This window comes from Danio rerio, chromosome 7 (assembly GCF_049306965.1).
Source record: "Danio rerio strain Tuebingen ecotype United States chromosome 7, GRCz12tu, whole genome shotgun sequence".
NCBI lineage: Eukaryota > Metazoa > Chordata > Actinopteri > Cypriniformes > Danionidae > Danio > Danio rerio.
Window position 1 is genome coordinate 25,095,835 of NC_133182.1, and position 27,363 is coordinate 25,123,197.

General features: G+C 35.9%; 5 protein-coding genes across 20 annotated transcripts in view; 2 read left to right on the forward strand and 3 right to left on the reverse strand.

The window, feature by feature from the left end:
- gpha2 (glycoprotein hormone subunit alpha 2) lies at positions 1 to 3,497 on the reverse strand. Of its 2 annotated transcripts, XM_073906055.1 has the most exons (4): positions 3,300 to 3,497; positions 1,931 to 2,115; positions 1,534 to 1,674; positions 1 to 587 (listed from the first exon to the last, which is right to left on the reverse strand). In XM_073906055.1, exons 1-3 carry the CDS (start codon positions 3,400 to 3,402, stop codon positions 1,570 to 1,572), a joined length of 393 nt encoding a protein of 130 aa, XP_073762156.1. In that variant the 5' UTR covers positions 3,403 to 3,497; the 3' UTR covers positions 1 to 587; positions 1,534 to 1,569. The 2 variants fall into 2 exon arrangements, with proteins under 2 accessions (XP_073762156.1, NP_001160156.1); NM_001166684.1 differs by lacking the exon at positions 1 to 587 and having other exon boundaries at positions 1,570 to 1,674; positions 3,300 to 3,402.
- A 1,199-nt stretch (positions 3,498 to 4,696) lies between these two features.
- Positions 4,697 to 17,773, reverse strand: majin (membrane anchored junction protein). Of its 6 annotated transcripts, none has more exons than XM_068222596.2 (12): positions 17,483 to 17,773; positions 17,109 to 17,229; positions 16,944 to 16,995; positions 16,786 to 16,861; positions 14,857 to 14,979; positions 14,692 to 14,730; positions 12,795 to 12,823; positions 12,243 to 12,388; positions 11,243 to 11,294; positions 10,922 to 10,973; positions 8,865 to 8,928; positions 4,697 to 8,657 (listed from the first exon to the last, which is right to left on the reverse strand). In XM_068222596.2, the coding sequence occupies exons 2-12, from the start codon at positions 17,207 to 17,209 to the stop codon at positions 8,609 to 8,611; spliced, it is 783 nt and encodes a 260-aa protein (XP_068078697.1). In that variant the 5' UTR covers positions 17,210 to 17,229; positions 17,483 to 17,773; the 3' UTR covers positions 4,697 to 8,608. The 6 variants fall into 6 exon arrangements, with proteins under 6 accessions (XP_068078697.1, XP_068078695.1, XP_073764527.1 ...); XM_068222594.2 differs by having other exon boundaries at positions 17,462 to 17,578; XM_073908426.1 differs by lacking the exon at positions 17,483 to 17,773 and adding an exon at positions 17,353 to 17,469.
- zgc:101765 lies at positions 17,629 to 20,986 on the forward strand. Of its 2 annotated transcripts, XM_073906458.1 has the most exons (3): positions 17,629 to 17,763; positions 17,799 to 17,874; positions 19,224 to 20,986. In XM_073906458.1, the coding sequence occupies exon 3, from the start codon at positions 19,291 to 19,293 to the stop codon at positions 20,155 to 20,157; it is 867 nt and encodes a 288-aa protein (XP_073762559.1). In that variant the 5' UTR covers positions 17,629 to 17,763; positions 17,799 to 17,874; positions 19,224 to 19,290; the 3' UTR covers positions 20,158 to 20,986. The 2 variants fall into 2 exon arrangements, with proteins under 2 accessions (XP_073762559.1, NP_001006056.1); NM_001006056.2 differs by having other exon boundaries at positions 17,629 to 17,874; positions 19,224 to 20,587.
- On the reverse strand, positions 20,520 to 27,209 carry badb (BCL2 associated agonist of cell death b). Of its 6 annotated transcripts, none has more exons than XM_073907046.1 (4): positions 26,672 to 27,209; positions 23,447 to 23,589; positions 22,971 to 23,161; positions 20,520 to 21,335 (listed from the first exon to the last, which is right to left on the reverse strand). In XM_073907046.1, exons 2-4 carry the CDS (start codon positions 23,580 to 23,582, stop codon positions 21,222 to 21,224), a joined length of 441 nt encoding a protein of 146 aa, XP_073763147.1. In that variant the 5' UTR covers positions 23,583 to 23,589; positions 26,672 to 27,209; the 3' UTR covers positions 20,520 to 21,221. The 6 variants fall into 6 exon arrangements, with proteins under 6 accessions (XP_073763147.1, XP_005172362.1, XP_073763148.1 ...); XM_005172305.6 differs by having other exon boundaries at positions 20,520 to 21,338; XM_073907047.1 differs by lacking the exon at positions 26,672 to 27,209 and adding an exon at positions 24,449 to 24,854.
- exoc6b (exocyst complex component 6B) overlaps positions 26,741 to 27,363 on the forward strand; it is a 159,894-nt gene continuing 159,271 nt past the window's right edge. For 3 of the 4 annotated variants that reach the window (XM_073907141.1, XM_073907142.1, XM_073907143.1), the window contains exon 1: positions 26,760 to 26,897. In XM_073907141.1, the coding sequence (XP_073763242.1) occupies positions 26,809 to 26,897 (89 nt within the window). In that variant the 5' untranslated portion in view covers positions 26,760 to 26,808. Of the gene's footprint in view, positions 26,898 to 27,363 lie in introns of all 4 variants that reach the window. The other variant, NM_001076730.3, reaches the window with a different exon arrangement.

Here is a 27,363-nt window from a genome sequence, read left to right on the forward strand (position 1 = left end):
TTGCAAAAAAAACTGGTTCGCTTTATTACAATAAAGATAAAGAAGTGAATATTTAAATCACCCAAAGTATATTTACAAATATGTACAATAAATGCAAAAAGTAAACAAAAATACCTGATGGAGGGAAGGAGAATAAGCGGTGCCAAATCAAAGAAAATAACAAATTAAACACCCGCTAACTAATCCCTCCCCCAACTCTAAATAACTAAAGAGAAATATGTAAATAAGAAAAAAAACATCTTCAGCGTCACACGCCCCTTACTCAACTGCACTGACTGGAACAAACATACATATGGTAGCACCCGCCTCTTACCTAGTGGAATAACAAAAAAATCTACTACGTGTGTGTAAAATGTAAGTCACGTGACATACTTCCCTTCACTTCCCTCTTGGTATTTTTAAATCACAAAAACTCTTTAAAGCGAACCCGAGCATAAGATAGGTACCAAAAGTTACAAAAACACAGCAGCAACAAGCAACATGGATCCCCCTCTCATCTGGGCTGAGTCATCACTGGAGCGTTTAAATAACACCCATCCTCTTCTGATTGGTCCACTTGGGAGAACTCTGCCAACCAATCGGAACACCTAGATTTTAGAAGTATAGGAGACAGCAAATAGAAACAGAGAGGGGAGGAGGGAACAACAGAGCAACACCCCCAGGCATGTAACAGTTTAATTATAAAACATACACAGAAAAAGTCATGTACTCTTTTATTTAAAAAGATTAGACACATTTTGTGCAAACATCATCTTATAAATACATAATACGAAAGATACATTCTTTGTCATCAGGTGGCAGCGACATTAGAGTAGTGTTTTTCAGAAAAGTGTATCTGATGGTATTTGCCATTGTCTTCTATTAAATTGATGCATGTAGTTATGTACGTTCTGTCTTTAGACTACATATGAAAAAATGTCACTCATGCTATCATGTTAGAGCAGAGAAAAGTATACGAGTTATTTTTATCATGCCAGAAGTTTGGGGTTTGAGTGATTTTTATTTTTAGCTTTTGAAATGTATATCCAACTCTGCATTTGATTAAAAATACAGTGCAATCGTCCATGTTATTGGTACTTAAAAAAAAAAAAAAAAACTTAATCTTTCCATTGAAAAAAAAAAAAAATAGAGATCACTTGAAAAATCCTATTTTCTCTGCATTTATTATTTATGGGTTTGAGTTCAGTCTGGTTTCTATTGTTTCATTCTACAATTCTAATGACATTTTGTAATAATATGCCCTAAATGACAACTTATTTTAAATTGAAAACCATTGATATCAGCAGTTTACAGAATAATAAAGCAATAGCTACATACAGTAAAATATAAATGTTTTATAATCTTCACTAAATGTAATACATTTCATTTAATGCATTAACTAGCATAATTAGTGTCTTTTTAAAAAAATCTTCATGGCCCCAAACTTCTCAATAGTAGTCAAGTGAATTTAATGAAATGAAATAAGTAAAAAAATGTATTTATAGACAAATAAAAGCTGTAAAATCTGAAATTATTTAAATCAAAGCCGCATACTTTTATAATTGTACATCATTCTTCGTTATTTGTTTGTCAGTATCGGGATTTGTGGCACATGCTGCAGCGACAGGCCCGCGCAGACAGGATCTCCATATCAGCATGATGGCGCCCTCGAGGACAGTGAAGACGAATTTTAACCTATGACAACACACACCAAAAAATGAATGAGGTGATAAAGACAGAGCAAACATAGGCTACTTTCTTTTCATATTTTCTTAGTAAACATTTTAGCCAGAACAGAACAGATAATTATGACTGTGCTAGTGGAAATGTCCTGAAATCCACAAAGGACCCTTGAAGTGTTTTCTCGTAATGGGTCATAATTGCTGCTTCTGATGTAAAACAGTGTTTAGTTATAAAATAATGGCCCTAATCTGGCACGGATGCATTTTACCTTGGCGTCTTTGCTGATGGTGCAGCAGCGGGAGGAGGAAGTGATGTTGTGGGTGAAATTGGACGCGAGCAGCACTGAGTACCGCGAGGGGAAAGCGCTGGACTCGCAGTATCCCACACACGCGTACACCAGTTGGGTTCCTCGGCATGTCCCCCTCTTGTCAGTCCGTACCGTCACGTTAAATGCTGTGTGCAGACAGAGAGACGACATGTGTTGGCTAGGCAGAGAAAACGAACTGAGGATCTGTGGGGGACATTCTAAAACTCTTAATGTGGATACAAACATCAACCAGAAAAAACAAAAACTAATTTCTGTCAAAATTTACTTCTAAACTCTAACTACTGTTAAAACAACAAGCCAAAATCCCACAGATAAAGTGAATATAGGCTACCACATAAGTGTTTTCTCCCACATTGAATTCCATTATAAGGAAACGCTTAACAAGGCTTAATGTACCTTAACAACAAGCAAGGGAAACCAAATTTCTGTCAGATATTAGGTATTAGGCTACTCATGACAAACATTTTCTGATATCAAAAGAACAAGCTCTTATATCAGCCCGCTCTTTCTAGTTACAGTAGTGTTAATTACGAGTAAAGTTTGACAGAAATGAGGAGTTTCACTGGTTGATGTTTAGGTAAGCCACTTCAAGCATTTTAGAATGTCCCATCTGTCAGCCGGCCATTTCTTTGTGCTGTCACAGTTTTAAACAATGTTAATATCTAAATATTAGTGGGAAAGATCAGATAACGAAGATATTCAGTATAAATCTGCATATGTGATGGACATTGCGTTCCTTACTAAAACTAACCGACAGTTTCAGTAAAAGGTTAGGCCTATGATGTTTATTTGTTTGTGGTGCATTTAATAATATTTTTTACAACAATGTTTACTATAAATACCCCAGGAAAAAATGCTACAAATTCCCTTACATTTCATATGGTTCCATTTTTGGTTCCCATTTTTTAGAAACCAAATAAAACATACTGGAAACCTTTTTTTGTTTTGGTAGAAATATTTACTTTAAAGAGTAAACCTAAAAAAAGAACTTTCCTGTAGCATTCTCAAAATCCAGAGGGAAATGGGAACGTTCTATGCAAGTAAAAAAAAAACAACTAACATGGCTAATTACCAATAGGAAACAATCTGGGAACCAGAAGTCATTGGCTGCATATGGTTACATTATGAAGAGTGTAGCAGTGATTAATTGGTTCTTACTATGTTTTGTAGCAAATTCAAAGCTAATTTGGTGATTTAACTATTGTTTAACCAAAGACTCAAACCAGAAGTGAGATGGAAGTTTGTTGTACATATTGAGTACATTTTTAGTGAGAATGGACTGATTAAAAAATAAGTTGTTTCAACTCACGGTAAAGGTGGCAGCCAGGAGTCAGGGTTTGAATACTCCAGCTAATCGGCATTAGCAGCACCAGCAGAAGCACTGCCAGATCAGAAGATACACAACGAAACATGGCCTTGTACACCTGCAAGAGTTAAAGCAATTTAAACTAATGCAGTCATAATTCATGTAACCATTAAGTCACTTTCTAAGAGAGCAAATGACCAGTGGTTCAAGCATTTAATAAGTTTAAGCTTTTACTAAATAATGATTTCATTTAGATAAACATTTAAGTCATTTGGCCTTTTGCAAGAATCATTGGCTTAATTGCAAGAACTGACTTTCCTGAGTGTTGTCTTGGGAGTTGTCAAAATAATCAGAAAATGAATCTTCCTTTACTCATCAGTTTCTAAATTAAATTTTCAGCACACACGTCTGGCATAAGATATGAGACCATTTTAGATCAGTTATATTTATGCATATACATGTATGGATGTACTTAATTTCAATAAACAATTCAGATCAATTATGTTTAAGCATATACAGTTGAAGTCAGAATTATTAGCCCCCATTTGATTTTGATTTTATTTTTTTAAATATTTCCCAAATGATGCTAAACAGCAAGGAAAATTTTCATGGTCTGATAATATTCTTTCTCCTGAAGAAAGTTCTATTTGTTTTATTTCGGCTAGAATAAAAGCAGTTATGATTTTTTAAGCACCATTTTAAGGACACAATTATTATCCCCTTTAAGCTTATTTTTTTAAGACGGTCTACAGAACAAACCATCGTTATACAATAACTTGCCTAATTACCCTAACCTGCATAGTTAACCTAGTTAAGCCTTTAAATGTCACTTTAAGCTGCATAGAAGTGTCTTGAAAAATATCTAGTCAAATATTATTTACTGTCATAATGGCAAAGATTAAATAAATCAGTTATTAGAAATGAGTTATTAAAACTATTATGTTTAGAAATGTTGAAAAAAAAATCTCTTCATTTAACAGAAATTGGGGAAAACATTAAGCGAGGTCTAATAATTCAGGGGGGCTAATAATTCTGACTTCAGCTGTACATGTATGAAAGTTTAATTCCAATACAGAATAAATAATACTTAAAACATAAGAATAAACACACACACAAACCTATTTATATACATTACATTTAAATGTATATCCATCAATTTCTAGCAAGCATACAGAATTTTGCATGAAGATACAAGCGGGTAGAAATGAATGAATGCAGGGATATATAAATATTAATAACTTGTCCCTGAGTGAAATGTTATTTAAAAGTTTTTTTTTTTTTTTTGTCAGGAGTTGTAGATAGTAGATAACAGAGAAATCAGTATTACATTTCTTCATCATCTCAAACCAAGACATCCAAGTACCAAACCAAAAATTTTAAAGGAAACAAGTAAAGTTTACCTGCAGATGTGGATCTTCCTTCAGAGATGAAGTGTGCAGAGCTCAGACAGGTGCCAGGTGTTGTTCTTCCTCACAGAGCACATATATGTAGTGCAGGTAAAACGGAGCCCTCAGCTTCTAGTATAGTCACACCCACTTACCAATGTCCTCATGCATGTAACAGGACCCTCCCCATGGCCTCTACATTAACATTATTTCACTGCTTTACTGCACTTGCTATTATTCCGTTCCTACCCTATTCTTTGATGGTTACCGAACTTCATGAGCCTTTGCATGTTCTTTAAGCTCTCACACTCCAGTCTTTGTTTACATACAAGTGTCTGTAAATCCAAGTACTAAACACTGATGCTATAATTCAGTTAATTCAGTGTCAGTGTCAATCACTGCAGATGTTGTAGGCAAAATTGGCATATGTATTAAAGTGATACAGAATACAGTAATTCTGGGTGGCACAGGTACATTTGTCAAACTAGTGAATTAAAAAATGATTTTATATGAATGACTCTTGACCAGTGACAACTGATCTTTTCCACAAAGGTGTGAAATTCACCATATTGTTTTTCAAAAACATTTTACCTTAATACCTCTTTTTTTAAAATTAAATATTTCACAATGTATGTCAAATTGTTATAGTGCATTCAGAAAGAACAGTGCAAAAACAAAGTGGTCTTGTTTCTAGAACAAATATTTAAAAAGTCTTTTATGCAGGAAGCATTTCCTGGACGAGCGAAAAATATTGTCTTGCTTTAAATAATCATTGAAAAAATTAAGTTTGTTTTTCCTTAAAACGAGCAAAATAATCAGCCAGTGGGGTAAGTAAAATAATATATTTTTTTCACCTTGAAATAAGATTATTTCGCTTACCCCTGTAGGCAGATTATTTAGCTTGTTTTAAGAAAAAAAAATCACTTAATTTTTACATTATTTCTGAAAACAAGACATTTTTTATACTGGTCTAGAAAATGCATCCTGATTTATGAATTTGCACATATTTAGACTAGAAACTAGACAAAAACTCTTAGAAAAGCATTTTTTTTTCAGTGTACTACACATTTTTCATGTTACAGCCTTATTTCAAATGATGTGAATCCCATTTTTAAAAAAGGTTAACTTTTCAACAGGACACTGACCGTAAGCACACAGCAGTTTACAAAAGCAGTGGCTATGGAGAACTCAATAAATGTCTTTGAGTGGCCCAACCAGAGCCCAGATCGGAACCCAATTAAACACCTCTGTAGAAATGTGAAAATAGTTTTCGAAATAAATAGTTGTTGCAAGCTTGGAGTATCATACTCAAAGAGACTTGGAGCTGTAAATGATGCCAAAGGTGCCTGAGCAGAGTACTGAGCAAAGGCTGTAAATACTTATGTATTTGTTTTCAGGTTTTTTTCTTCACTTTTATCAATTGGTGAAGTTTTGTTTCTCGCCACTGGCTTGCTTGGTTTTGGCACTTGTGGAGCTATGCATCAATGGATTTGCTCTTCAGTGTTTAGACTTGAAGCAGTGAAAATCAAACCACGCTGAAATTCAACTCTGGAAACTGGACTGACACTGTATCAATGTACTAGAACTTCTATGTTAAGCTGCTTTGACAATCTACATTGTAAAAGTGCTCTAGACATAAAGATGAATTGAATTTTGTTTTGTATTTTAAATAAATTTGCAAAGATTTCAATCAAACATTTTATGTACTTAGAGAAAACAATGAATGTAATACATTTGGAAACAAAACTCTAACCACAAAATGTGGAAAAAGTGAAGCACTGTGAATTTCTGGATGCTCTGACATCAATTCATTTCGAGCAGTAAGACACTCTCTGTTACATTGAAATAAGTATGGATAAATGTCTTTGCACAGCAGATGTTTCTACAAAAGCTTGATCTGAAGTAGCATGTAGATTATTTACACAGACCTTTTATTTCAGATTTATTTAGAGTGAAACAGCACTGCATTTGTCAAGGAAGGTTCTGTTGTGCCTTTTTTAGAACTTTTATTAAAGGCATAGTTTACCCCAAAAATTATCGTTTACTCAGGCTTTGGTTGACTATAGAGTCCCGAGATCTGTTTGGTACTGACATTCATCCAAATATCTCCCTTTGTGTTCAGCAGAACAAATGAATTTATACAGGAGTGGAACACCCAGAGCATGAGTAAATGATGACATGAATTTTCATTTTTGAGTGAACCAAAGCTGCCAATAACATCAAAAGATATTAGGAAAGTCACTTACTTCTTCATTTGTATGATACTTCTTAATTATATGCTATCAATAAAAGAAACAAGTCTCCATTAACTTCTTACCGCATTATGTACTTTTTTAGGCTATTATTTTGTATTCTTGTTAAAATTTACTTTTGTGAAGTTTATTTATAAACTAATTTCGAGAGGATCACATGCTTATGATTGCTTGCAGCTGGCCCCGCATTATTCTACTTATGATTTATCAATCAGATGACTCCTAAGCCACTATAAATAACCTAAGTTCCATATAACAGCCATCTTCGTTTTAAAGAATCCCCCCTTCCACCCCTACTTCTCCTCCTTTCCTAGATGGGTAGCACGGTGGCCCAATGGTTAGCACTGTTGCCTCACAGCAAGAACGTCACTACTTCTGGTCCTTACTAAGCCAGCAGATGTTTCCGTCCGAAGTTTATACGTTCTTCCCATGCTCACTTGGATTTCCCCCGGGCTCCGAGGTTTGCTCCCACCGTCCAAAAACATCAACTTAAGTTAATGGAGTTCTTTTATTATAATCAATGGTTTTGTTTGAACACTTTCATGCATATTTTTTACTATGTTTTTTGAAGAATAGAAAAAAAAGAAAGAAAATGAATTGCCTTTTTTTTTTTTTTTTTTTGCAACAATGCAAAAGTAGTCTGTTATTTCTGTCCTTGCTGAGTAAAAGGAACCATTAGAGAAAATCATGCAACTCTTCAAACATGCATTCCCGGCTGCTGACTACACTTGCAAACTGCTAATAACCCATTCACTTTCCAACACGCACAATTCATTAAGTCATTGGAAATGGAATGGATGACATAATTCATAATTCTCTCCCACCTCCCCACCCCTCACCCGCTCAGCATGATTCATACCTCCAGGTCTCCTCAGCTTTTGTCACAGGAAGGAGTGTAATTATACAGAGATATTAAGATGTATACAGAGCTGGCTTTTTTTAGAAAACATTCAGAGCTTGATTGACACGGGGGTTTAAAGGTCGAGATATTAATATAATCAGCCCATCGAGTGAAAAACGTGAGACCTTGTCCTCTCCTGTTGTCTTGGCAGCTGCTATACACACCTAAAGTACAAGCGGATGTATTAATTAATGTATTAAGCTGATTCATCATGGTTTCCAGGTTACGACTTTACGTAAACTCTGCAAATAAACACAAGAGAGATAAATCTAGGCTTTTTTTTGAGTCATGAACCCAAAGTTATAAGTCTTTGACAGATTCAAGAGAGCATCAGCTAATTCTCCTTTGATCCTGTCATCATTAGTAGAGACAGACAGAAGCAATGGGAGACAAGAGGATCAGGCGTGTTTAGCCTTGGCCGATGACCTCACCTTTTTGAGAGTGGTCTGCCACACACACACTCTATTAAGTGAACACTGCAAAAACACGCACACACTAAAACCCTCCATGTTCTATTTAGGTGAACACACATGACAGAACATACAATGTAATTTCAGGCTTAGTGAGAGTGACATGCAACAAAAGGATTTTTCAACCAAGCAACAGTTGGTATGTATTTGAAACACTTTCATCCAATGCAAATGAACACGGGTTGAACCATTATTGATATGTTTTTCAGAATTGAACAAATGGTACTTTTCTCAGTCTTGTAGAAGCACGAAACTGCTGCTTTTTTGATAAAACAGGTGAGAGCTCTTTTAGTGTTTGAACCTTTTACCTTGCAGAACTCTTATTGAAGAACACAGAGAAGGGAAACAGTGAGCTGTGAAAAGAACATCAAGAGGAACTCAGACTCATAGAACTCGTTCATAGACATTAATGGCTTAATTTCTTTTTTTGGGGTGGGGGGTATGTAGGGGGCAGATTCGTAAAGTGACTGAAAGCAATCATAATTGTAACTATTATATTTGGTGTGATGCAATATTGACAAATTGCAAATCTAAATCATATCTCAGTAAAGATTTCTTACCTGGCCATTCTCGCAATGATCCCACTGTTCTGTCCTGAGTTTGAATCGTGACTCTTAGGAGCAGCTAAACAAGATGTAAAAAGCACATCATATTAAAATCATTATATTAAATCAATTCTTACTATGTTTAAACTACTCAAAGACAAATTCTGAAACACTTTAAATCTACTAAAGCTTTGGCAATGAAAAACTTTTCATTTTTCATGAAAATTTTTTTTTTTCTGGTCAAATGTTATGTAAAATCACATGTTAGTTGGCAGCTAGCGCTTTGTAACTCTCAAATGGTTGCCCACTGAAGTTAAGCAGGGCTGCGACTGGTCAGTACCTGGATAGGAGACCACATGGGAAAGCTAGGTTGCTGCCAGAAGTGGTGTTAGGCCCCGTTTATACTAATACGTCTTAGTTTAAAAATGGCGTTTTAGAATAAAAACAGTCCACGTCCACACTGGCGTTTCATCTAGCGTTTCTGAAAAGATCTCAGTCCACACTACATTGCTGAAAATGCACATCACGTGACCACACACACACAGTCTGGCATGCGCTGCAGCGTATAGGTGCGTCTGAGCTCTAGGCAGTCAGCAGGTGCTTTGAGCACACCTCCCTAGATGAGAGCAGCGCACATCGGACACTTTATCAAGTATCTACCGTTGAATGTCATCTCACTAAGTTATTAAACATGATATTTAATTCATTTAATGTCTCTATCTAACGACTCATTGGTATTTTTAATCTATTGTTCTCAGAGAACGTGTTTTGGCTGAGTGCAAAGATAAGTTATATATTAATTTTTGTAACTACATAGACTGATTCTGCACATTAAGCGATTGCTTGCCTTTATTTCCTATATTGTATAAACTTATTGCATTATTGATTGACATCGTTGATTATTAAAACTGATATTAAACAAAAGAGTGGTAAGTTTAGTATTTTTAATGAAAATGAAAGGAGGTAGTAATGTTACAGTCTCCGTTTTATAAAAACAAAATACAGTGACGATGACGGTCAGATAAATATTTAACTACACGATATCTTAACATTTATGGTGTCTGTTAAATATCAAAATGAAAATAGGCAGTTCCTTATATCATGTTTTCATTTTATTGTTAAGATGATGTAGCCAGGGCGATGCAAATGACGTTATAAAGTCCAAACTTGCAAAGTCTGAACATAGAAGGAAAGGATGTAAGACTGAACTTTGTGTATTTCAATCTGCAGTCTGTGTGGATCCTAACGCTACGATATATTGATGGGGACTCTATACTGATCAGTGAGTGCCCTCTTTCAGATGTGATGTTAAACCGAGGTCCTGACTTGCTGTTGTCATTAAAAGTTCCAGGATGAAAAAAAAAAAAGAGTAAGGCTTTAAACCTGGCATCCTGGCCAAATATTCCCACTGGCCTTTGTCCATCATGCCCTCCTAACTATCCCCAAATCATAATTTGCTTCATCACCCTGTCTCCTCTCTACCAATAAGCTGATGTGTTGTCTGCGGTCTGGCGCAAAATGGCGGTAGTTGCATCATCCAGGTGGATGCTGCATACAGATGGTGAATGGGGAGATTCCCCCCAAAAATTTGTAAAGCGCTTTGAGTGTCCAGAAAAATGCAACATAAATGTAAGGACTTATTAATTAATATTATATTGGATAAATGTACAAAAAAGCTACTATGTACTAAAAATTGAGCTGTTTTAATTGTGTTTTAGAATAATTTCACATACAGACAATAATTTTTGTCAAAATGATCCCGTTCACATGGATCTGCATTAATGACTGTAAGTGCAATGTCATTGGCATCTTGAGTTGCAACAGAAAGTCCTGCAGTCTGCCATTGTTGTTATGTTGTCAAGTTCTCGCACATGCCTTTAGATCGAACAGCCAATATGCATGACATCAGCATTTTCATAAAATCATATTTTCTTTTTGTAGTTTGTGATTATTTTGTTGGACAACTTATTTGAATCAATTATTTCATTCTACAAAAACAAAAAAGCAGTGCTTTGATGACTAATAACAGCACTGAATGTAGGAAAATCTGACATGTTGAATATGCAATTTACCATCACACACTTCTGGCTCTTGTAGACAAGTCGCATCTGAATCAGCATGAATCTAAAGAAGAAAAAAAAACAAAAGCAAAACACAAGCATGATCAAACTGCCTATGATGGATGGTTTCACAAATAAAAAGTACCTGAAACAGGTATTTTTATCAGCTTCTATAATTAACATAATAGTGTATTTATGCCACCCGAATGAGCTAATATGTCAGATTGTGCACCCTGCAGGGGCAATCAAAGATGATTAACAATTGAGACAGTGTGTGTGAGTGAGTGATGGAGAGAAAAACTGGCTCCCCAACACACACATTCATACACTAACCTTAGTGCCACAAACCATCGCTTCTGCACCAATGGCCGAAAAAGGGGACTCCCTGAAAGAGACACATAAGGAGAAAGATCTATTTGTTCTATTTCTTATGACATATTCAATTCCTGTTCCCTTTTCCAGCACGTTTAACATAAAAACAAAAGACAACCTGTTTGAGGCACGTCTGCAAGAACATCAGCCCCGGGGCTTACACACACACACACACGCACACACACACACACACAGTCCCTTTGAAAAGCCATCTATTTCTGACTCTGCACCAGGCGAGTTGTGTAAACTCCACTGAATTACTGGAGGCCTCGCCAGAATGAAGCAACATCATAATTTTCTCATCGCCCACCACAAACAAAATGAGGACATGACGGGATTAAAAGTACACGTCAAATTGGGTTCTCCGCTAGCTTATTGATTTGTGCATCTCTGCCTATGCGGAGGAATTGGATGAGATGGGATGTTATTTTAACAGCTAAATTATTATGTTATGCCTGCTGACTGAGTGACAGCTTCATTGAGATGGCGCCCTGTGCTCAGGCAGTTTCATAACTACTGCATATGACTCAATAACTCTTCACTCGGGTCAACAATCTTATCAAGCATCCCTTAAACTGGAAATTCCCACAAATGTCTTCTTGCTTCGCGTCTGTCTGACAGAAAAATCCCGTGTAATTTATTTAGAATCACTATCTTGCGATTGCATGGGTTGAGTGATGACCTGGATTCATCATCAATGATGACTGGCATCTGTTTACTGTGTCATGAGCACATTAGTCTACTCTTATTAGTAGCTCATTTGCATATATTATTTGCTATATTATTTGCATTTCTGTTCTGACTCACAATGCATCCAGCAAGGCCTTGTGGAAGCCTGACACGAGACTTCATGTGTTGCAATAGTAATTTCTAAACATAAATATCTTAAAGACACGTGACACTTAAGAAAGAGTCATTAGCTCATTTGGCATACATAAAAGACACAATCTACCAAACTTACTGACAGCACTGTAAATCCTCTGAGCTTAGTTTATTCTGCTTGTGTTGGCTCATATTGCCCTCTTCTGGAGGATCCATCACAGTGGTTTGGTGCATCTTCAATGGCTCACAAGCACACTGTGCTCTTTTCATTGTAGGAAATGTCTCCTGTGTGCATTGACATTTAATTTAGTCACACGTCATGATTTTGTATTAACATCTATGTTGATCATGGAACATCATTTTGTTCGAAAATGTAATCAAGGCCTATTCCTAACAATCATGTGGAAGTGCCTAAACCTAACCGTAAGTCTAAACTTAACATAAACTGCAAACGTATCTCTTAATTCTGATTGGCTGATTGGAATGTTGTTCCAGGATCAACATAGATGTTAATCCAGGAACATGTCCTGCTTGGTGAAATCAGGCTGGCGTAATTTAGTCAGCTTGTGACAGATGCAAACACATGATGTTAAAAAATGATTGACAGCTTGAAATGTTAAATTAAGAAATTAACCACAAAATAATTTCAACAGGACTAAATAATTCACAAAATAAAAATGAGGATACTCACCGCTGTGTTCCAGTCACTGGTGTTTGTCACTGTTAAACAAGAATAAAGTTTATTTAAAGGATTAGTTCACCCAAAAACATGGATTGCATTATTAAAGAGTCATTCTGATGTCTCTTTAGTTCTCTGAGACCTTCGTTCATCTTCATTATTTACTTGAAATCATAGAGCTCCCTCATCCCTCCCTGTCAAGGTGTGTGTTCGTTACAGACAGTACAATGCACTGCCATCCGCTTGTTAAGTGTGATGACATGCGAAGTGGCTTCCGGGTCCAAGTGCTATAACAAACTATACGGGGAGGCTCATCAAATGGTAATAATAAACGTTTATAAAGCGATGTAATACTTTTGAAAATCACAATATATATATATATATATATATATATATATATATATATATATATATATATATATATATATATGCATGTATGTATGTATGTATGTGTGTGTGTGTGTGTGTGTGTGTGTATATATATATATATATATATATGTATATATATATATGTATATGTATGTATGTATGTACGTATGTGTATGTGTGTGTATATATATATCCCTCCTTATAATTTTTCATTTTTTTTTTTTTTTATATTTTCCAAATGATTTTTAACAGAGCAAGGAAATTTTCACAGTATGTCTGATGATATTTTTTCTTGTAGAAAAAGTCTTATTTGTTTTGTTTCGGCTAGAATAAAAGCAGTTATTAATTTTTTGAAGCCATTTTAGGGATAAAATTATTAGCCCCTTTAAGCTATTTTTTTTCTCGATAATCTACAGAACAATCTACTGTTATACAATAACTTGCCTAATTATCCTAACCTGCCTAGTTAACCTAATTAACCTAGTTAAACCTTTAAATGTCACTTTAAGCTGTATAGAAGTGTCTTGAAAAATATCTAGTCAACTTTTTTTTACTGTCATTATAGCAAAGATAAAATAAATCCGCTATTAGAAATGAGTTATTAAAACTATTATGTTTAGAAATGTGTTAAACAAATCTTCTCCCAGTTAAACAGAAATTTGGGGAAAAAACAAACAAGCGGTCTAATAATTAGGGGGGGGCTAATAATTCTGACTTCAACTGTGTGTATATATATATATATATATATATATATATATATATATATATATATATATATATATATATATATATATATATATATAACCAAGTGGCGGCACCCAGAAACAGTATTTCATACATCATGACTTCACAAGCGGATTATAGTCTGCAGTGCAAAACACAAGCGTCGTATTGAATGTAATACTAGGCCTGGGCGAAGCAGGTAAAATATCTAATTGTGATTGTTCTAAAGAATATTACAATTACAAATTGATTCGCGATTTAATTTTGTAGTCAAGCTTCAGCTCAATAATCTATAAGCCGTGGCAACAATTCTGTGACCGCTCTTACAAAATTAACTGTTTTTGTTTGATGTCTGTGACTTTGTCCGCGCTTTATTATTTGTTTTTATTGTGGGCGTTCCACATAGTTCGGTTGCGCAAATCTGATTGGGCAGACCGAAAGTGTGCTCACTCAATTGGCTAGTGAGACTATCCCAGACAGCAGTCATGCATTTGCTCTGGGTGGGGGAAATTAAATAATACATATGTATATTTCATACCACAGCCTCTTGCGATTTAGCTAATCGCAATTAGAAACATTTCAAATTTCGATTGTGATTTGATTTCGATTAATCACACAGCCCTAATCTCATGCTGAAGACAGATGAACAAAGTATTTTTTTTAAACAGTATTTCTGGTGCATAAAACTTCGAGCTACATAAGATTAAAGTTGAACCACTGAAGTCACATGAAATGTTTTGACAATGTTTTGGCATCTTTTCTGGACAGTTGTTGTCTATGGAGGATAAGGGAGCTCTCAGATTCCATCTGAAATTACTCAATCTGTGTTCAGAAGATGAATGAAAATCTCCTGGAACTGAAACAACAACAGGATAATTATTAACAGATTTTCACTTATTGGATGAACAAACCTTTTCAAGTATGTATTGTAGTGAAGAGATGGTTTAGTGTAGTATAGAAGTGTAGTAGAGAGGGCTCCCACCTGTGTGTTGAAAGGCTGGTTCACGATACTCCACATACAGTGTTATCAGGAAGGGATATGGAATAAGGTCTTGACCCTCTTTCGTAAACCTCATTTTGGACACTTGTTCCCATTTCCTTTTGTCTGTGGGACAAAGATATCAAGATATCAAAACAATAAAATTGTGATATGACATAATTTTTTAACATTAGCCATTTCTGAGCAATAAAATGACTATGATGCTTTTTTATTTTTACAGAAGACACTTGGTAAAACATGTCTTCGTGTAACACCATTTAATATATCTTAACAAATACACATTGACAAGCATATTAAGGACACAAATGATTTGATGACATAATAAACTGGTATTTAAGGAGCACAGTGCTGAGTACTTAGAGCTGCAAAATATTGGAAAAATCTGACATTGCGATACTTTGTTTTGCTTCGATATGAATATAAATTCTTCAGATTAATTGAATTTCTCTATTTGGAAATTTTAAATTATCTAATTATAAATTAGATCGACTAGGGTGACAAGTTCTTTTCTATGCAGTGCATAAAATATAAATTACAAGCAAATATAAATATACGACAGAGCAAAAAAAAATCCAATAATAAACAGTGCTATATGGTTTCCTGGGGAGTCTAACAGTATTCAGGTACAGAAATTTAACAATCAAACATAAAATAACTTGGTCATCATTGTATAAATTATTTCAATGTGACTACTGCAGATACACACATTGCGATATCGATGCTCAAATGAAATATTGTTTAGCCCTAGTCCTCATACTCCTTGTTATTTTAAAACTAACATTGCCATTATCCTTCAGACCACTAGGTTGTACCCATTTGTCAGCAAAACATTTTCAGTTATTTAAAATGAATATAAGAATTTAAACCATGACCTTGAAGTTTGTATGTTCTCCCCATGTTCGCATGGGTTTCCTCCGGGTGCTCCGGTTTCCCCCACAGTCCAAAGACATGCGCTATAAGTGAATTGGGTAAGCTAAATTGTTCGTAGTGTATGTGTATAAATGAGTGTATGGGTGTTTCCCAGTGATGGGTTGCAGCTGGAAGGGCATAGTTGAATTGGAAGGGATAATTTGGCAGTTCATTCCACTGTGGTGACCCCAGATTATTAAAGGGACTAAGCCGAAAAAGAAAATGAATGAATGATGACCTTATTTTGTATATTTTATTTATTCATTTATTCATTTTCCTTCGGCTTAGTCCCTTAATTCATCAAGGGTCGCCACAGTGGAATGAACCGTTAACTTATCAAGCATATGCATTACACAGCGGATGCCCTTCCAGCAGCAAGCCAGTACTGGGAAACATCCATACACACTTATTCACACACATACACTACGGCCAATTTAGTTTATTCAATTCACCCATACTGCATGTTTTTGGATTGTAGGGGAAAACGGAGCACCCGGAGGAAACCTACACAAACACTGGAGAACATGTAAACTCCACACAGAAATGCCAACTGACCCAGCCGAAACTCAAATCAGCGACCTTCTTGCTGTGAGGTGACAGTGCTTACCACTGAGCCACTGTGTTGCCATTCTATATTTGAATACGTACTTAGTAAATATATTAATAAGAATGTTTCTTTTTCTACATAACTGTTTTACTGAATGACAATGTAACAGGATTTTACCCATATCTTTACTTAATTTGTCACCATTTACTGACCATCTGGTTATCCAAACATCTATGGCACTCTATTGTCTGTTAGATATAGATTATGTTAAAAAAAGTTCTGTCTTTGTCTATCTAAGGGTAACTAAAGCTGACATCTATAATAAAAAAATCTTCTTTTGTGTTACTCAGAAGAACTAAAGTAATTTTGGTTTGGAACAATATGAGTGAATAAATGATGACAGATTGGTCACATTGGGCAGACTGTCCCTTTCACTTATATTAAGAAAAGCTTACAAGGAAAAATGTTGAAATTTTGAGTTGTGAAAGGATGAAGATCATCTAAGTTTGCCAAAACCGCCCGCACAGCATTCTGCAAAACAAAAATCACACCAATTAAATCTTCCCAACGTTTACTAAATCAAATCCAAAATGATAATCCAGGTCCTGATAACCTCCAGCTCCTCACTGACTAGCGCCCCATCCAGCATGTCCTCCTCATCAATGCTGCAAGACAATATCCAAAGCTGACATTGATTTTTTTGTATATAAAGTTATAATCAGAATAAGACAGCATACTTTGTATTTTAAACAAGTCATATAAACTTGCATGGTCTTGCCTGCTCATGTCTCCTCGTCTTATCTTGAATTTGAAAACACGTTGTTCAGCCAGGAAAAACCTGGTCTCGGGTAAAGGGAAGGTAAAAGCCTGGATTGCCATAGTTAATAACAAATGCTCCACTGGAAAAAAATTCAAAAATTCGAAAAATATACATTATGGAACTAAAACAGTTTACAGAAATAAAATAATAGTTTACAGAATTCAAGAATGCTAAACAATTGTAGCTAGTTGGAACAAATTACCAATACCGCAAATCTCTGTAAATTATGTTTTAAATTTAAACCAATTTAAAAACGTTTAGTTTAATTAACGTCACTAAATGGAAAGGACATGGTTAATGAATAACCTTACCCAGATGTAAGTGTAAATTACCGTAATGACTCAAGTATTCTACGCTGGCTGTATGTTAGAGCGCGAATATTTCAGTCAGATGTCCCGCTCCGCCCTCAGATTAAGACAAAAAACTCTGATTGGTCAAGTGTCCTATCCATTAAAGCGCGTTACCGCTGGTGATGAGAGTTCCTCTGACCTCACGCAAATGTGTTCCACCCTTTTATTGTCACATGATCTAGTTAGGTTGAGCGTGTTGTAAACCTGCCGCTGACATTGATAAGACTGACTGTATCGCAAAGTTTATCTTCTACATATTTCAGGTAGAACATAGATAAATTAACATTGTTATTTACAGAACAGATCACTGGACCTTGACCGTTTTGAAGTCGTATGCTGACTGTTTGTCTTTTCATTTCCAGAAAGCCTGCATGGTGAGTTTATGTCTCTGAATATAAAATGCTCTCATTCTATCTCTTCCCCCTCCATTTAATTGTAACGTTAGACCATTTATTGCAGTGATGTGTTGCATTTTGTTTTCATGCACTTTTCATGTACTTGCAAGTGATTGCAGGTGATCTGCATTAGTTTGCATAGTCTAACAAACATTTTCTTATTTTATTTATGTACTTTAGTTTTCATACTCTAATTAAAATATGCTTGTTTATCCAGGTTTTCTGCAGGCTTCATTAAGTCAAATTTAAGACTTTTAAGACCCTTTTATACCATTAAGAATTACATTATACAGATTTAAACACACCCTGATAAAGGAATTTAATGGGAAAGTTGCTGTAACAGTTGTTGTGATTTGTATTTATTGTCAATAAAAATGTATAAATATAAAAAATAAGGTTTTACTGAAATGTATCGTTGGTGATTGGATGAAAGTCGGCCCGAATGAGTAGCATTACTAGGAAAAAGCTAAATTAAGATCTGTTAAAAATGATTTCAGACCTACAGCACAATATTTAAAATACAAAAAACTAAATTTTAGACATTTTAAGACCCAGCAGACAAATTAAATGTAAATCAAAGGCGGCAACACCAAGGCTCCAAAAATACAAATTTATTAAATTAAAAAGGCTGACACAGAGCGTGACCCAGCAGACACCCTGTTTATTCTTCAATCCATTCTTAATTCGAGTGGATATGTTTTGTTACTTCACCTTGCATAATTTCTCTTTCCACAATTTTAGGCAATATGCATGTTTTACCTTTATTTTAATTAAATTATCTTTATTTAATCTAAAGCCTTTGTTTCATCATTATACATCTTCATGCACTAGAGCAGAGATGCCCAAAGTTGGCCCATGCATGGTAATCTTTGATTTGACCCACTATCCATTCATGATGGGCAACTGCCTATGACAGAGATTGCCATTTTTACATTGAACGTAACCTTTTGTTTGTTTTTTGTTGCTCAGCAATAAAACAAAGAACTACAATTAAAGGTTTCAATCAGAATTCATTTAAATGTTGTAAATAAATCAGACTTCTAAAATGTAAATAGGGTCTCTTAACATGTAGATCAAGTTAAAGGCAGGAGCAGTTTGATTAGTGTATTCTGCATTGAACTCCATTGTGTTATGAATGGGATTGTTTATGTTTTACTGTTCATTATAAAAAAAGTTAATTATAAAATCTTAAAAGTGATACTGCATTAGTAGAGTTTTTTTTCTAGTTATTGTTAAATATTACAGGAAAATTAGGAAATTACCCAAGGCAAATTTAATATATGCACGCCCACAGTCCTCAATCTAGTTTGCTTTTTTGCCCTTTATAGGAAAAAGGTTTGGGCACCCCTGCACTAGAGTTTCCACAGTCTCCAAAGCTTTCCTGCTTCTCTCATAATGACTGACCCTCAACCATCTGTACTGCTCAACAATGATATTCAGATGCCTCTGTTGGGATTGGGCACTTTCCGTTTGCAGGGTCAAGAAGACACTTACAGTGCTGTGGACGCTGCTTTAAAGGCCGGTTATCGTGCCTTTGACACTGCTGCAGTGTATCGTAATGAGGCACATCTAGGTCATGCCCTCCGTTGCCTGCTGCCCAAGCATGGCCTCTCACGAGAAGATGTTTTCATTACTAGTAAACTGGGTCCTAAAGATCAAGGCTCCAAAGCCAGGAATGGTTGCCAGAAGAGCCTGGAGCAGTTGGGACTGGGCTATATTGACCTGTATCTTATTCACTGGCCAGGCACCCAGGGGCTGCCCGTCGGGGATAAACGAAATCCTGAAAACCGTGCTCAAAGCTGGAGAGTTTTAGAGGAGTTCTATTCTGAGGGCAAATTTCGGGCCATTGGAGTGTCTAATTACACAGTAGAGCACATGCAGGAGCTGTTAAAGAGCTGTAAAGTCCCCCCGGCAGTTCTTCAGGTTGAGTTTCACCCAAAGCTGCTCCAAAATGACCTGAGGGGTCTTTGCAAGATTAGAGGGGTGTGTTTTCAGGCATATTCATCCCTTGGAACTGGGCTTCTTCTGTCAAACCCTGTTGTTCTGGAAATTGCTAAAGAGTGCGGTAGGACACCAGCCCAAGTGTTGCTGAGGTGGGCTGTACAACAGAGCATTGCTGTTCTGCCGAAATCATCTCAGCCAGAACGCGTGAAGGAGAATGGGCGTCTGTTTGACTTTGAGATTAGCGAGGAGGACATGGAAAGGCTCTCCGCTCTTGACTGTGGGGAGAAATTCTGCTGGGATCCCACACAAGTTTCTTAATTGAGAGAATTGATTTACAAATGCTGAGGAATTCCTCCAATTTCTGATTTATAGCACACAACATAACCCACATTTTATGATTAGCTTGGTACTGTAACTCTTGCTTAAATCAGATTTGGAAGCAACTTATCCATTAACAACTTGCAATACAGAATCCACTTAACTGGACTACTCTGAAATGTCAAAGCTGTATGCTCAGGTTTAGGCTCTGTTTACATTTGCTTCTATGCCAGAACAATTTACTGGAATATGACTAATACACAAGTGAGCAAAGTCATTTTAATAGACACTGCTATGTACTATCAACATGAAGAACAGTGTGTGGACTTTACATTTATGAGAATAACAAACAATGCTGAAAGTAGTTTATTAGGTTTTTATTAGAATATATTGGTTACAAACAATAAAAAAAAATTACATCACAGTAAAATAATTGTCTTCATAAAAAAGTTACAAGGCATTTAAAATCTGTCATATTCAAGTAATACCAGCAACGATGGTGTCCCCTGTTCCTGCTGTCTAGGGTATTTACCCATCTTTGTGTCTGGGCTCTTGTGCTTATTGGTGTTGTTGTTTGTGTGGACAATTCCAAGACATTTTATGACTCTGAGATGACGATAACTCTGGGCCTTTGAAGAGTCCAAAGGTCCTTCACAGTAAAACCAGATTTTGTACAGCTGACTGTCTAAAATACGGTTAGATATGATATCTAATGTTTTTAATGTTTATGTATTGGAACATATTTCATCTTAAAACCGATACGGCAGATTGAAAGAAAGTCTGTGCTTTGCGCAAGTTTACATTCGCATTTATAAAATTTACTGCATAATAATCCCAGAGCTTGAGGAAATCCATTTTGTTGTCTTCGTGGCCATTGCACTTGCCAGTGAGAAACAGATCATGCCTTATTCAATAGTCAAGGGTCCCAGTGCAGCTCCTGACTTTAGAACCAGTCAGTGGAATTATGTCTTCTGTTCAAAGCAGAGCACCCTTATTTTCTGCCATCAATTGTTATGTACAGTAGTTCTCTTTTCTGTCTTCATCCATCAGTCATTCACTGTCAGTCACTCTGCGGGGCGCGACTCCGCATCAGACTCTTTGTGACTCCAAAGAAATGCCAACCAGCTGGGCGATTGACTCATCTGACGCGCAGTTCCTGCACTTTTTACTCTCTTCATCTGCTAAAAGATAAAAAAAAAAACATATTAATTCTCAATTTTTAACTAAACAAATGAATTTAACGAGCATGTTTACTATTTTAAAAGCTTCAATTCACACAAAGAATATATTTTTGACTACAAAAGCAAAATTTAAAGTGTCATTGTCTATATATATATATATATATATATATATATATATATATATATATATATATATATATATATATATATATATATATATATATATATATATATATATATGGGCAGTGAAAAGCAATCAGCACTGTTTAAAAATAAAAAGTATCAGAGAAATGTCATATGCAATGTGCACACATACAAGATGCAGTTTGGCTAAAATAAACCAAAATTTATTCATGACACATGGGTGGCACAGTGCTGTCACCTCACAGCAAGAAGGTAGCTGGTTTGAGCCCCGGCTGGGTCATTTGGCATTTCTGTGTGGAGTTTGCATGTTCTCCCCATGTTTGCGTGGGTTTCCTTCGGATGCTCCGGTTTCCCCCACAGTCCAAAGACATGCGGTATGGGTGAACTGGGAAAGCTAAATTGTCCGTAGTGCATGCATGCATGTATGTATTCTTGTATGTATGTCCTGGTCCTCCAGATTGGGCTAACAACTGGGCTAACCAGGGTTGGGCTAACAACTCGCCTCATAAAAACTAGACTAAATCTTCTTAAAAATGTTTTATTTTTTGGTCTGAAATCTAAAGAAAGGTGTAATATGGCAATGGAGCAACACCAGAGTAAGCAAATTGATTACTTAATATGCAACTTTAAGTGAACGATTGCTACAATAAAACTAGAGATGCTGATAATAACCGATTAACTTTTAACTAAAAATGTGCATTTTTAACCGATTAATGGTATCAGTTAAATTATTAAAAAATATTATTTTATTAATTTTAAAACTTTGGCTGCATAAGGGGCTGATCACAGCGAATGCGCTTTTTGCGTTGAGAGGGACATCTTTTGAACGGTTTACAAACGGCTGCGAACGTTTTGCGGTGCCCTGGATTTTTGTCGTTGCACGCTGTGTGCTTGCAGTTGAAAAAAAAAGTCAACTCTGACCAGAAAAAACATGTTATGTCAGTTGCATCTTTTTCAGTCCTCAATCAAATAAAAACAGGTAGGGTTTCCATTGATTAAATGCTTATTTTCCTTGGAGCGATCGATTTGAGGTAACTTGCTATTTTTAATTGACGGGAAAAAATAAACATCATTAAATTCAGTCATTGTTTTCATTTTGTAATCTAAACTAGTTATTTAAATGAAAAATATTTAGGGCAGGACTATTTATTTTATTCTTTTTATTTAGTTCTGTTTTTCTATCCTGTTGGAAACGCTGCAGGTGCTTGAAGATGTGCTGTTCTGATGTTCTGTATGCTATTGTTCCCGCGTTAAAACAAATCAGTATTTTGTGTCAGACACAAAACAGACACCTTAATTATTTTTTATTATTAAATAAAACTTAATGCTAATCTGACCAGTTAACCGTTAATATTCAGTTAATGAGTGGCAGTTGTTGGTTATCAAAATTAACCGAAATGAGTATCCCTAAATGCACCTTGAGCATATTCCTTTCATAATTCAAACCTTCCTCTGCTCCTTTTATGGCACCAAATAATAGTTTCTCACCCCTTTATCAAACTCATCACTCATTCTTCTCAGCTGTTGGCCGTATTTCTTAGCTGCCCACAAAGCAGGAGGAGCTGAGCGGGATCTCGGCCTGAAAGGATCCCCAAGCATATGAGGATCTTCTGCAACTCCAGTTTCCAGCAAGTCCTCCTCATTCATCGAGAGGTTCCTCTGTCTGCCCAGTTGCTCTCCTACAATGATATTAAATGTTCAGATCAAACCTCACAGTAGAATACACTGCAAGTATTAAATAATTTTAAATGATTCATTTGGATTTAAAAGATCAAACCAATGAAATTACAGAGATTATCCATAGGAGATATTACTCTGATTTGAGTCCCTTTTGAGCAATGCATCATACTTTGCAATAGCCTGATGTCTTGTAATTGTGGTTAGCAGTGCTGTGTGTCTCCAGGATACAAGAAAAATGACGTGTGTACTTGTAACTATCCCACAAGCCCTTGAGACTCACTCACCTTTCAGCCTATCAGGAACAGTGAGGTGCTGCTTTTTCTGTGCCGACCCACTCTTGTGTTTATCCAGGCTTGAGTCTTCACTGTCTTCCATTGTTTCTGTCTCTGAATCATCAGAGATATTAAACATATGTGCCATGATTGAACTGAAAGAAAAAAAAGCAGTTGCATTTGAATGTAATCATGTCTAAGTTTAAAGAGACAGTTCACCCCATTACTCACCCTCCACCTGTTTGAGTTTCTTCCTTTTTTTAAGACATTATGAAAAATGTTGAAAACTGGTAGCCATCGATTACCATAATGTTTTTTATTTTTGTCTATGGTTAACTGTTTTCAACATTCTTCAAAATATTTTATTTTTGTTTTTAATCAGTAGAAGGAAATGCAAGTTTGAAATCAGAAACCACTGAGTATATGGTGAGTAGATTTTCATTTTAGGGTGATTAACCCATTCAAGTAAATTGAGTCATTGGCTACTAAACTAATATTATAAGCCAAGGCGTTACGAAACTGGTTGTCCTCAAAGAATTTGAAATCTTAAAGGGATAGTTAACGCAAAAATGACAATGTACTCTTATTTACTTAGCCTCAAGTGATTTCAAACCTTTATGAGTTGTTTTTCCCCTTTTGAATGCAAAATAAGTTATTTTGAAAATTGTTTGAAACTGTAACCATTGAAAAATACTATGGAAGTCCATGGTTACAGGTTTAAGCATTTTTCAAAATATCTTCTTTTGTGTTCAACAGAAGAAAGAAACCCAAACAGCTTTGCGACAAGTGAAGGGTGAGAAAATGACTGAATTTTCAGTTTTGGGTGAACTATCCCTTTAATTCGCTAGTAAAGATGTACCAACCATAGCAATAGATTAATACAAGCAACACGTTTCTGTGGAGCTTCGTGAACCACCAAGAAAACGTTACGGTGGTCTAAATTCAGTTTCACACTGGTTTAACGCTATAATGTAAAGTGGCACAGATGAGTTTTATTTTTAGAAAACTACTAACCTGCTTTATTTACACCTGACCGACAACAAACCAAACACGCTAAAAGCTGAATATGCTCGTCGATCTTTGTATGGTGGCATGGCAACCTTAACAATTATTACGTTACACGTTCAAATTCAAAAACTAAAATCAACAGGAAACTTCTGTTTACAACTTTGAGGATCGTAAAATGAAGTTATAGCAACGAAACGCAACAGGTTATTTACTTTTTGAGTTTTCAGTCCTGAGTTGTAATGCTTTTAGCGTCGATTTTTTGTTTTGTTTTATTCAATTACAGATATTTCAACTATCGAGTTACCTACGGAATGCAGTAGTTACCTACCGTCTTGCGTGCAGTCTTCCGGGTGATCTGTGTCCCAATGTTTGGAGGACTGGCTCTGTTTGTATTTCTGCTGCCTTCCTCACTGACAGTATAACGTCAGTGTTGCCAGATATAGGTGACTTTTCCCAGCCCAATAGCTGTCCAAAACCCGCCCAAACGCAAAAAGCCCAAAATATTAGATTACTATTTTATTTAATTTGGATTAAATAAAAAAGTAACCTAATTACATAACTAGTTAACACTACCCCTCTTACCCATACTGTGGAGATAATACTAGAGTATTTTCCTGCGGTTGGGCCCACGCGGTTTGCGCTATGCACTGGTCACTACTAACTGAATGGAATAGGAGCACACAGTTATGTTTTGTTAAATTAGTTGCATATAAAATTTACGATTCAAAACTGCCCACATTTTTGACAAGTCGCCCATGCCTTTTTACCCCCACAATCAAATTCAAAACAACTCAATCTGGCAACATACCGTGCTATGTGGAATAGAGGGGCAATAAGGATTTTAAAAGGTTTAGTGCCAAAATTAAATAATCACCAAATCAAAGGGGGAAAAGTAAGCAGATTGCTAAAACAAACAAACAACACAAATGTTTTTAATTCAACGTTAAAAAAATAAATGTTGCCCTGCCTATTTAAAACAAATGGAATCTTTATTTAACCTCATAATAAACAGTGCAAAGCATTCTGGATTTAGTAACCAGATTAATAAAAACCCTTGTGATAAAATGATGTTACATTTCAATGCCCACATTCAATAAATGACTAATGTTTCAATATCCTTTACACATTAATAGTCAGATAACGGCTTGAATTAACTGATTACAAATTCAAACACAATGAAAGTAAATTGCTCATAATTTATTATGATATATAATTCAAATTTTCTTGATTTAATTTACTTTAATAAAAATTCTACTTTGTACAAATTTTTTTTTTTAATAGGGTGGCGCAGTGGGTAATGCTGTCGCCTCACAGCAGGATGGTCGCTCGTTCGCAGTTGGCATTTCTGTGTGGAGTTTGCATGTTCTCCCTGTATTGGTGTGGGTTTCCTTCGGGTGCTCCGGTTTTCCCCACAAGTCTAAGACATGCGCTATAGGTGAAATGGGTAATGGGGTTGCAGCTGGAAGGGCATCCGCTGCGTAAAACATTTGCTGGATAAGTTGGCGGTTCATTCTGCTGTGGTGTCCCCAGATTAATAAAGGGATGCCAATCTTAATTCCTGGAGGGCCGCAACCTTAAAAGTGTTTAGAATACATCTCCCAAAACCAGTGTATTTTTTTTCTGACTACAAGTTTAGTCATGTAGTTTGTAATACGTACAAAACATGTATGTTTACCCTGCAGTGCTAATAAATAATGGATGATTAGCATTGCCCCACTAGCTACATGGCTACCAAATAAATGAATGCATGCAAATGAAATATTGATGAGTTGAAGTTATTTTATTATTTAGCTTTTGTCTTCCAGCTGAGTTCATTATGAATGGTGGATTTTTTAAATTGGCATTGATTACTGCATTGCTTTGCTTTTAGATTTTACTAGAATGGTAGTGATAATGCAATAATTATTATTTATTTATTAAATGCCCAGAATGAACGGTATTTATCATGGTACACAAACCGCTAGATGTCGCTGTTTTGCAATGCAGGGTTTGTGTTTTGCTTTTTGCGGGTGGTTTTCAGGTTAAATAAATAGCATAAATATTCTCTCACAGTAAAATATTTTAATTTACAAATATAAACACATATTTTCTTCATTAACTCGCATCATTTTTGTTTCTTTGTTTATATTTTTTTTTACCCAATACAATCAAAATGTAAAACTTTTTTTAAAATGAAAAATGTGTCATCAACATATACTCATAAAAGTTGTACTAGCAAATCCAGTTTACCTTTGTTAACTCTGAAACTTATTCCTCTGTAATCAGTTGTTCAGCAGTTATACCGGAAGTAAAAGCTCCAGGATTTTCCCCCTCTCTCACTCTGGGCGCTGTGCGTGTGTTGTGTGCGCTTCGCGAGGATATGGAAGATGGCGAGCGCGGAGATCGCGGCGGAGCATGAGCGAATCTTGCGGGAGATTGAGAGCACAGACACCAACTGCATCGGCCCAACACTCCGGTAAGTCTTCGTCTAATGTACCGGGTTCGGGCTGTGCTGTGACATTTTGACTCAAAGGCGCCCGGAGACGCTGATCTCCTTGTTCTCTCAACTTCTCACTCCAGAGATTGCCAGGAAATCTTCCATTCAGGTTGTCAGGCTGGTGAAGTAGGTGCTTAGTAGCGGTTTAGAGAAAGTTTTAGTTAGTATTCCTCTCACGCGACTGCCTGCATGGCTCCTGGGAAGCAGGCGGATATTGGAGAATAATGAATAAGGAACAACCAAACAAACCAAAAGAAATATGAACGCAGAGTTGTGCTGTTGCTGTCCATTGTATGTAAGGAAGTAACGCAGGCTTTTATGTTCTCATAACATTGGCGTTTTTTTGGTCCAAATGTATTTCTCTGCGTCAGAGCTTCATGACTCATTCGTTTTGATTGGACTTTAATAATAGTTATGAGAGTTGAAAGTTGATCACTAAGAAAAT